Below are 11,602 nucleotides of genomic sequence, written 5' to 3'. Positions count from 1 at the left end.
TTAATAAGAGTCTTAGCAATTTATATTGAAATCGCACGCAATCTAATGTAATGTGATGATATTCTATTATTTCGTTTGGCAATTATTTCTCGAAATCTGACGACTTTGTAATAATCTGGCTGTATTTGCATTTTACAGGTCAACGTCGTTTTAACTCCGCCGCTGCGCGTCGCACTGGTGAGTCGAATTATATTTTTATTTTATTTTAAGATAGGGAAACGGATATACGAAAAGAATCGCATAATTTATATCTATAGGTCGGCTCTAATTAAAATGTTATTTCTATGAATCGTCTGCATATCGTCTACTTTGTTCCGAGCATCTTAAAATAAATGCGGATTCGACGTGCTTCCGAAACGAAGCTCAAGTCTTTAACATTACTGACTATTGCGAGAGATTAAAATGTACAACTTTCGGAGAGAAACGGGTGCATGCATACCAGAGGAATACAAGCATTACAATATTATTCCCGTAGCATAAACAAATGTTCGACGCAATAAATAATTTCATTAAGATGAATTATCGAATACTTCCCCGTATAAATAACAACTTCGCTCTGTGTTAAGAGCAAAAGCCGGATCTATTTTGGATTTAATATTCACGTGTGAATAATTTCCGGTCTCAATAACAACTGGTGTAGGTTTTCTTTATTGTACTTTTATCACAATTTTTATAATATAATTAAAAATGAGAATTATCGAATGGGAATGGCACACGTGCATGACTAAATGGACTTACATACAAATGTAGAAGTGCGCACAGGGATATTCTAGTAGATACATCGTTGCTTGTGAAAAACCGACCGAGCAACCAGCGGATTAGAATCGATCCCTCGATTTTGATGCCTCGGGTATAAGCATTGAATAATTCGAATTCGATCCGCACGATAGCTCGAGCAGCCTCAAGAGCCGAAGTTGCTCATTTTGCGAAAGAAGGCGTTCACGCGGTTCTTTCCTCTCACCACGACTGGTGTGGTATTTGAATCGTAATTCCTCTCGTTCCGCTCGAATTCTCGCAATTCTTCAGCCGTTCTCCGAACGATATTATTCGCAAAGTATGCCGCCCAGACTTCTATCTATCGCAATTTATAAATGAGTCACGACATGTGTGTTTGCTTTCACTGCATCTAAATTTTTCTCAAGCCACGGTTTCTCCCTTTAAATTAGAATAGTACGTCAGGATTAAACTTGGAACAATGACACAATAAAAACATAGAGCGACTAATCGGTAATACACTGCAAAATCGTATATTTTTGTTTATTATTTTCACAGTTTTTAAACTTAATATGACGCCACTGTCATTTCCAACGAAAACTGCAACAACAAAATTAAGAAATCATTAAATTGCTGTGTGCGCTTCGCTCGATTGCTCTGAAATGATTGTGTCAATTCAAGTGGCACTGTCTCAAGTCAAACTTGTGCAAAGTTAATTGATGCAAGAAATTTCTATTGCCAATCAAACATCGCGTATCGTGCAAAATATTTCTCGCACGGGTCGTAAATCCGTTAGTTTGGCACTCGTTCCCTTTTGTTGGAAACATCGAATAGCCTTTCCCGTCAATTTTGCCGCGTGTAAACTACGTACATAATTCAGATACATAATTTACGCCTTCGCATTTTTACTCCTTTGTGCCGTCTCGGTCTTGCTTATTTAATCAAAGCTCGTATCCCACATTGTGCTGCTTAATATACGCCTTTCATGTGACGTTAGAAGGCTCGCCCTAGGCCGTCAATAAACACAACCATTACCGCTATACCACTACGCGTGAAGCCCGTGATTTGATTCTAACAATCAAGGCGACGACGTCTACCTTTCGGTAGGCATTGTGCGTACCGTATTGAAAAATCGTAATTAGATTCACCGGAGCGTTACCGGCTTCATTAGTTCGCCGCTATAATCGCGTAACTGTCGTGGGGAATTAGCGCTCGCGCGACGGATCGAGAAAACGCCGGAAGCAACCCGGACAAATCGCATGTGGACGGTTTTGTCGCGGCCACGGCGTTGGTAATGGTCGGCTCGGGCAAGGAGCAAAGTAAATCGGACCTGGCCTGGCTCTACCGCGCGGCGGCGAGCGGGCAACGAGAGCGGATTGCGCCCGTAGGCAGAAATTAGACTCGAATCTCGTCTCTTTGCTCCCCGTGTTTTCTGGAGTGCCGGCCTGATGATAATGACGGTAGCAGGTGCTCGAGCCGATGCCACCTTCGCACCTCGTCGCACCTTCGCACCTCGCCGGCGTCGAGCGACGATGCCTACCACATCGCGCGTATGCGCGAATACGTATTTATACAGGGTGAGCCAAACGGCGACGAGGCCGTGATTGGTATTTGTCAAATGTTCGTAATTCTTCAATCTTTAGACTTGATAATCGTTGCGACAAGTCACACGAGCGCACGCAAGTTATTGTCGGACGTTTGACGACGACATGGAAAGAATGTGAATTTTTCGCCCGTTAATTTTTTATCGCCGTGTTTCGCAGGTAAAAAAAAACGTAGCCTGCGCCGAAGGAACTTCTGTTTCACGATAATATCGCGAGTTAGCCGAGAGAGACGATCGGCGTAAAGGCCGAATCAGACTAGCAATTGCCGACGCGGATTGGATTGGGATTGGCAATTGGCCATTGTCTTCTAGCCAATGAGAGTCGATTAAATCGCTGGCTGCTTTGCTCTCATTGGCTAGAGGACGGTCGTCAGCCGCCAATCCCAATCCAATCCGCGTCTGCAATTGCTAGTCTGATTCGGCCTTAACGTGACTCACCCTGTATATTCCTTTTCCGTCCTCCGCTCCGCGTTCGCCGCATCCGTTGTCTTCGTCGCCGGGTCATCGCGTAATTCGTTGCTTCGGCTTGCCTCCGGAGGCTACGTTCTACCTACCTACCGTAGTACGCGCAGGTAGATAGGTATATCCTCACCTCGACGTTCTCGCGTGTGTCCGCGTGCGTGTGCGTGCCGTGACGTGTGTGGTAACGTCTACGCGCGCACGTTGCGTGTCGCTCGTCCGCTCGCGCGTGTAGGTGGTTCATATGTACGTGTACGTACAGCACGCTTAATATCTCGAGCCAATCTTAGAGCTTGCATTCAGTGGGTTAGTGCCGTAAATGCCAGTAACCATCCACCGGCAATGGCCACTCGTGGCTACCACTATAGGCGAGCAGGCAGGTATTCATTCCATTTGCAGTTATGACGAGTGCGAGTTCAGAGGCCGTGAGAGTTTGCCGGCTCCACGGCTCGGGACTCTGCTCGAGTCTGGAGCATCTACGTGGCGAACCGTTGCAACGTTACACTTCCAGATTATCGACGACGACGGCCGCGCGAATGCCGCGGCATAAATACGCCGCGGCGCGAGAAGTCGCCGGCGCGCGGGTACATTTTCAGGCTGGCGAAGCCGCATTTCAGGACTCGACATCCTGATTTTACTGTTACATTATTGTTACTTGTCGACGAAATATTTTAGCAACGGAAAATAAGTTTGCGATGTCTCTTGGTACCAGTGATACTCTTTAAAAGTCAGTGGATTATCACTGAAAACAGCGAATAGTCACTGATTTACAGTTATAAGTGTTACCACTGCGATTTTCAGTGGTGCACTTATAACTGCAAATCAGTGACTAGTCACGTTGAAATCTTCTGAGTCTCTAAAAGTCGATCAGTTCATTATCACTGAATAATTCAGTGCTATACTTATAACTGTGAATCAGAGTGAACATTTACTGTTTTCAGTGATAATCCACTGATTGACTTTTAGACAGTGGATTTCCTAATTAGAATCTAAGATTTTCTCGGGGGGGAATCGAACTAGATCGCAATTAGATCCCAGAAAATTTTCTATGTGGACTGCGAGGAGGAAACCGCTGACCAAAATCTTGTACACCAATGCCCACAATGCTCAGTGGGCATTACTTTATCTTATTATCTTATGTTATCTTATTTATCTTGTTTTATCTTATTTTATCTTATTTTATGTTTATAATGCCCCAGCAAGGCCTAATGCCCAAACTAATACCCAAAAATGCCTAGTAATGCCTAGTAATGCTATAGCAATGTCGTAAATTGACCACAATGCCCTCAGCGGTTTCCCCCTCGGTGGGCTGTTTTTAGTGCTAATCCACTGATTGTGAGTGATCATGTTTTTAGTGATAATCCAATCAGTGGATTATTACTGAAAACAATGAATACTCTGTGCTATACTTATAACTGTTGTCAGTGATAACGCACTGATTGACTTTTAGGGAGGGAATATTTAAAAAGTGTAAGAGAGAGGTGAAAAGAAATGGGATGAAAAAAAAATGAGAAAGACACATCGGGATCGTTTTGGTGTAACGTCCGGTGCGCCGGCATTAAAATAACTTCATTTGCCAACGATTGCAACGATTTGAAAGCCCATATAACCGCTCTCGACAGACTCCCAGCGAGATTACTTGAGAGCGAACTACCGAGCGGGGAAATATTTGAACCGCGAGGGATTAATACATGTCTGACGTATTATTTCCTCCGGGCCCCCCCGCTCGATCGCCTGCAGTTACCGTTCGGCCGGTACCGCGCGCACGTAGTAATTTGACGTTACGATCTGCGGGAAAAGGGTCGCGGGAGCGACGCCGGGCCGCGTGTTGCACGACGAATAGAAATAGAAGCGATCCTATGGTGCCGCTTGCGCGGTTGCAAGGGGGCGACGCGCGAGAGCGCGTCCTCCCGTCTGCTTATGGTGCCTCCTCGGGTCTCTCGGGATACACGCGTGTTCCGCGGCCGCGCTGTTGTATTCACGTCGCGCTCCTCACCTTCGACTCTCTCGCGGATTCTAACCCGCGGTGGGACGCTTGATCGGCCCCGGCCTCCGCCGTCGCCGCCGCGCCGCGCCGGTAGTCGCAATTATAGAGTATGACTGTACATATTCGTTCGGTAATTTGTTATCGTTGGATAAACACATCGAAGGGGGGCGACGAGAGGTCGATGGAGTTCGGCATACGCGTTCCGTACGCTCGCGATTCCGAATCGTAATCCCGTAACGATGGCACGCCAGCCCGCCCTCTCCTCTTTGTACACACCTCCCTTATTGTCCAGGTGCTCCGGAACATCCCGCGATGGATGTTTTCGGAGCGGACCCCGCTACATTCGCGTATGCTTGTCGATAAAAAGTGCCGCCGCAGGAACGTAGTTATGGGCGATTATTATATGTCTTTTTCACAGTCATCTCATTACTGTTCAATGATTTAATACTTAATAACTCGTCAGCGTTACCTATTGTTTACAGATGCGTTTTAATACTTTCTTATTAAATCGAATTTATATCGCAAGATGTTTGTAAAGTCCTCGGTCTGGAATTCTACACGCGCGAACGAACATCGCAGTTTGCATCTCGTTTACACGACGTCTTTCTAGATTTTTAAGCAGTCCCAACCGCAAAGGGCAGCTTGCTTTGAGCGTGAACGATCCCTCGAGTGGTCCGCTCCTGAACGTCGACCGCGGGGGAGAGGAGACGGCGTGTCTCGTGAATAGAGAGATATCTCCTCCTGGCAACAGGCGGTAACGTCTAAATTAAATGTTTCTGGATCGACGAGCCGCGGATTCAACGTGTCATGCGCCGCTCTTAATCTGGATTTAACGGCGAGGTCTCCGACGCGAGGGCGAGAGGGCTCGGGGGAGGAGGGGGAGGGCCACCTTGCGGTGCCTGGGCTGCTTCAATAGAGCTTAATTGGCGAATACCCGCACGGTTTATAGAGACGGCATAGAAGGTAGGAGCGAGCAGGACGGCGATAGGCAGGTAGAAAGGTGAAGAATGAGACGGGGAGAGACGTGTGAAGGCCTCTAGATCCTCGTCTCATCCTTCCTCACGTAGCCGCGCGTCTCGTTTCTCCTCCTCCTCCGCCACTTCCTTCTCCTCTCCTCCACCCGCGACGGACGAGGATGACTTCGCCGACTCGCTCGTGTATTTTGCGTATTCACCACATAATAGTAATGATAACGACAATAATGACGATAATAATATCGGGAGATTCGGATCAGCGACGTTAACTGGGCCTTCACGCGTTTCGGTGGAAAGGTCCAGCGCGACTAGCGGTTAACATCGCTCACCGGCTATTTTATACAAAACGTGAACGGCTATTAACAATTGAATAAAAAATCGTTATCAAACGCTAACTCATTGCTTTCGCATCACTAATGCTCTGCGGAGTACAATGCGTGCGACAGGTACATTTAAAATACTTTAATAGTCTTCCAAGGTTGGTGAAAACAGAATCACAATCACTTTCACTATTTCGATCATAAATGTTTTCTATCTTTTCGTTAGTTTTCGAAACCATCCTCTAACAAATTATCATTCTCTGACTTACTACTATGCTTGTGCGAGTCTGTCAATGTCACTCAGGAAATCAGAGAAAGTATCGGCATTTAATTGAAAAAAATTTCGCCGTGTTATTTTAAAAGACGATTCTAAAATCGTAATTAAAATCCAAGAAAATGAAAAGCAATAAACAATACTGTAATATAAACGAATATAGTTTTGTTCTTCAATAACTGTACAAGTCCATGCTTGTGCAGACACGAGTATTCGTCAACAATGTATTAGAAATGCCGATCAATAATGTAATTTTAAATTAATCAGCGATGCGTAAAAGGTCAGTTCGCGCACTGTGTGTGAACCAGATACCTCCCGGCGAGAGCCATCGCAATAAATTATGGTTTTCATGGCCTCGCACTTATCTCGGGAGAGCCTTTCCTGGGCTACTTGCGCGAGAGCAACGTCTCGACAATAACCGCGTCGGGTGGCCTTTCTCGAGCGAGCCGATAAATAATTCGCACATACTTCTAATTCATGCGATACATCAAACCGGCACGACCGCACGTGTAACGAGCAGCACTGTCCTGGCACACTGGAGGGAAGAATAAGAGAGAAAGAACATGGGCAATTTTTATTCGTCGGATGAGAGATGGTCCAGACTTCCTTGAGATGGTTTCGAGGACCGACACGCGTCTCGTTCGATCTACTGTGCGTGAGAGAGGGAGAAAGAGAAAAAAGGTGATCGCCCCACATGCCGGAAGCGCGCGAGCGACAATAATTCGTCGCTGTCCAACGATCGCTTGGATGCTAATCGATTGACGTCAGGTGTCTCCGAATGGGGCGTACGAACTCGCTGAGCAAGATCCGCGAGAAACGCGGCCGACGATCATTCGGACGGCCTAAAAACGCTTCCGCGATGAAATTGGCATGCATTATGGATGCTATTACGGAGATCTGACCGTAGGTTTGCGTATAATTTTGCTCATTACGCAATCGAATCGCGATTATTTATATTCGCCGAGGAAGCCAGTTAACGAAACGTTGCACGATGTGATTGCAAGCACGTTAGATTTATCTAGGTGGTTTGACTGGTTCTTTTTACACTTGACTTTGAACATAACGAGTATCGAATCTCTGCTACCGGAATTTCTACGGAAATGTCCAAGGCGGTAACCACTAGCTAAAATGTTGTCCCACCGATTACACGATTTCATTTGATTACGAATAATCTCATCTAATTGCAAATAATTTTCTTATATGCACGTTTAAAACTATGTAACGTTGTTAAACCTCAAAGAGCTACTAGATTTGCGGAAAATATATTTTTCTTATTTCACTAAGAAGTATTTGCTTGTAGAGGTAATTTCAGTTAAGATTGTAGTATTCGGCCACATGTTTCCGTTTATTGTTCCTTTGCGCGCAAAGGTGTATCAACGTTTCAACTCGCTGTTGTGCTAATAGCAACTACTTCAGTCTTATTTTGAAAAGAATACGCGCTTATAGGTGTGAACTACGATATATATTTGGATATTCACTAAAAGAAGTAAATTTTTTTGTAAAATAAAAATAAGAACAAGCTGAGAAAATGCTCAAATTTAATATTTATTGTCTAACAAGTGAAGAAACTTGAAAATTAAGACAAAACGATTACACAAGGATTTCGTAAGGATTTCATAATGATTTCGGAGACGCTGTCCCACGATTACATGAAGTGGTTACCCCCATTGGAAATGTCAGCTAAAACGTACGGATCTCGAGCTTTTAAAACAATTTAAACGTACACGTGCATTTTACGCATGTTTGAATAATTGTATCCGTGTCTCGTGTACCTTCGCAGCGTGTCGCGAGTAAATGAAATTGATTACTGCGTTAGATAATGCTGATAACGTTAAGACAGAGATGGAAGCTGCGTGCTCATCATTGATCGATTTCTCGAAATTATCTGGAAGCCGAAGGTTGAAGGGTTAAAATACATCCGCGTGTGCGCGCTCATCTACTGAATATATTACATGTGCTCATCTATAACTTTGTGATCAAATTCACATGTCGTACACCACGGGCGGTAACAGCACCTGTCTCCCGTGGAATGCGAGGCTAATTGAGCGGAGTGTCTCGACCTGACCTGAGCGTCCAGGGGGAAGAAAAGGGGGGAAAAAAATTCGCCGCGATTTTGTAATATCGTCGCGCTAGCAGTTGCATGAGCGAAGACGGAGGCAATTTGTCAAATCGGCGACTTGCTCGCTATCGTCTACGCGCAATCACGTGAGACGCGGGGCATTATCTGTCTCTCGAACAAGTTACTTCCGAGATTTATGTTATTTACCTTCGGTTGCCAATAAGGACCTCGCGATTGCATTTTGCATCTCGTGCATTTCTCTTTCGTTTAACTCGCGCGTACAACACGTACGTTGATCGCATCGCACAATGCAATTACGAAATCAACAAGAACGGCCCCGATCTCTCTCGCGCCGCCTCGCGATCGCGCGAAAGGGACGGCAAAGGGAGCATCGACTCGGTATTGGCTGAAAAACACAATAATCGCGCCGGCGATTTCGACCCCCACGGCAGAGCCTTGACCGTCGGCGGCGCGGAAAATGAAGTAGTTTTCTTCCCTGACAACGGCGATCGTGCGACTGCCCGGAGCGTTTCGCGGCGGTAACAGCCGCTACCGCTGCAGCCGCAGCGAGAGCAACGGCGGCGGCAGCGGCAGCAGCTTCCTTTCGTCGTGCAGGAGGGATCGAGCAGTGCATTACCCGTTAGACATGGCCCCCGCGCTGATATATTGACTTGGACAAAAAAGCGACGGTTCTTCTGCTCCCTGGCACCGCGGTCGCCGCCACCGCCGCCGCCGCCGCAAAGTCGCTCCTCTCCCCTTCTGTCCTCCTCCGCCTGTTTCTCCTCACGTTGCAACCCCTTCCAAGATGAGTGCCCCTACCCTGTGACCGTCCACGGTCTCGCTTTATCGAGTACCGCGGGAGCGCGGATGCACCGACTCCGATGCACTCTGGCGCGTTCGTCTCGTGATGAACGAGGAGAAGAGATCTAACGTCTAATGGAGTTTTCTGTATGGCACATGTATGCGGGTATAGGCGCGCGCAAAAAATGTGATTCCGCGACGTAGATGATGCCTACGACGGTTCGTTTACTCTCCTCCATTATGCGATTTATTCCTTCCGCTCGCGCCTCCGCGTGCGCGATCGCCTGAGTAATTGCCCGCGCGCGCGTCCTCGAATCTCGTTTCAGAAATGGAGACAAGACGGTATATTTGAGGGCGTTCTCCGATTATCCTGTGTAGATTCGATTGTTCGGACGCGAGAATTTCGCGCGACTACACTTTGCGTCCATATGGATTTAACGACCCAAGAATATACGAGGCATATTCGGAAATTAAGGTTACAACATTCTACAAAAATGGAAAAATGCATATTTATTATTGAAACTTGTACGACATGTTACACAAGTGTACCACTATTTTTCCACGTAATCGTCATTTAGTTCCAAGCATTTGGTGAACCGGGGTATCAACTTTTGTATTCCTTTGTCACACGTTCCTGCCGCCATCTCTATTCATCATGAATGTTTATTCGGCCGTCTTTAAATTCCCTGTACCACTTCGTCACTTTATCACGGGACATGACGTTGTTGTAAACGGAAACAATTTCGCGGTAGATGTTGGCGAGCTTTTCATTTTTAGCGATAGCGAGATGACGGTTCGCACTTCACACTTGGCGGGATCGGGAATTGCAGGGTTTCATGTCACGACATGTTTCTACTTTTATTTATATATAATTATATGTATATTTTATTTCTGTGGGGGTAGTTATACTATGGTATTATATTGCGTACTGTGTCAACAACCCTTTCTTCGACATTGTCGTCATTGCTGAAGCAATGTTGAAGAGTCGTCAGGTTAAGAAAATAATACATGTGTTGCCTCGGATACGATTATTTTGGAGTCATCGTCTTTCGTTGGGTAATATAACGATCAGCGGAATTGCCATTCTACATCCTCGCTACATTATCCCATCGCGGCGTGCAGAAAATCGCGTTCGCCGTCTCTCGTTACGGCCGGCTGAAAAATCGGGAAATCGTTCCGATCGGCAATAAATCGCGTCCAAGCAGCTGCCGACGATCATTTTCTGAGGGAACACGGGAGGCGAGCAGGGAAAAACAAAGTCGCGAAGGCAACGCGGAAGGAGGCCGCCGATCTGCCGGTCGGGGGCGGGCGGGCGGGCGGTCGGGACGGGCGGCGGGGAGGGTATGTAGGGGAGCAAGAAATATAATCGCGCGCACGGCGAAGCACGGCGGCAGCGGTAGACCACTGGCATGGGGGACGAGGAACCTATTATAGCAGCAGCGAGAGTAAAAGAGTCCGGACAGGTGAGATAATCAACCTGCGGCCATAGCTCCGAGCGGTCTCGTAGTAATCACTATTCGCGCGCGCGGTGTGTCTTTTAATGCTCCTGCGCAACTTGCCATCGTTGCTGCCGCTGCTGCCGCGTATATCGCCGTCGTTGCTACCACCGTCGCTTCGACGAGAGTACGTTATCCCTGTAGCAGCATTCTGCGTCTTCCGAACGGACCACCGCAACGCGTCTCGCACGTTGTGGTTTTCGGTCGCGTGGAATACGGAGTCGACTTCGTCGCGCCGTGAGTTGATTTCGTAAAATTCCATTTGTTTAGCACGGGTACGTTGACGCTGGTCAAGAGGAAATTGAGTGAAAGAGAGGATAATTCTGGAGCGTGAAGAGTTTTCGAAACATTTTTGAACGTTGTCACATTATTGCAGCAATCACTATTTTAAAAGAACGCCAGTAAAAGAAAGGGGATATTTGGGAGAATATTACAAGACAAAGTAAAAACATATATGTACTTCTTTAAAAGCATATATAGGCTAGATAACTGTAAGGATAATGAATAAATGGAGAGGGAAAGTGGGGAAAAGGTACCCGCCGTCATTTGCCGCCAATCGATTTCCGATACTTCGCGCATCCAGTCTGAAAAACAACGGCGTGTAACCCACTGACATTACGGGAAACTCCGCTGCCATTATAATCGCGGCGAGGCGATCAAGCCCGCAACCGAGTCTTTTTTTTTCCATTACCGCATTAGCGGCGAGGACAATGGTCGCCGGGTTTTCTCACGTATTTCCACACGACGGGTCATTATTTCTTTCCGAGGCGCACTTTATCCACTTGTGATATATGACCGGGCTTCGGCTTGCCTCTTCACGAGAGCGCGAGAGTCGCGAGAGGACGCGAGAGATCGGACCCTCCGTCATCGGTGACATCGCCGACGTCGTCGTCGAGAACGCGCCCCACCAACCCC

At 46.8% G+C, this 11,602-nt stretch overlaps 1 protein-coding gene across 1 annotated transcript in view; it reads right to left on the bottom strand.

The window, feature by feature from the left end:
* Positions 1–10,949, bottom strand: part of LOC105570340 — a 38,393-nt gene extending 27,444 nt beyond the window's left edge. Inside the window, exon 1 of the mRNA XM_012027469.1 lies at positions 10,751–10,949. Coding sequence (XP_011882859.1) covers positions 10,751–10,949 — 199 coding nt within the window. The remainder of the gene's footprint in view (positions 1–10,750) is intronic.
* Between the last annotated feature and the right edge of the window lie 653 nt (positions 10,950–11,602).

Source organism: Vollenhovia emeryi, unplaced genomic scaffold (assembly GCF_000949405.1).
Source record: "Vollenhovia emeryi isolate VEMERY1.0 unplaced genomic scaffold, V.emery_V1.0 DF939121.1, whole genome shotgun sequence".
In the NCBI taxonomy this organism is placed as follows: Eukaryota; Metazoa; Arthropoda; class Insecta; order Hymenoptera; family Formicidae; genus Vollenhovia; species Vollenhovia emeryi.
The sequence above is the reverse complement of the archived record's forward strand: the minus strand, read 5'-3'. Positions and strand labels throughout refer to the sequence as shown.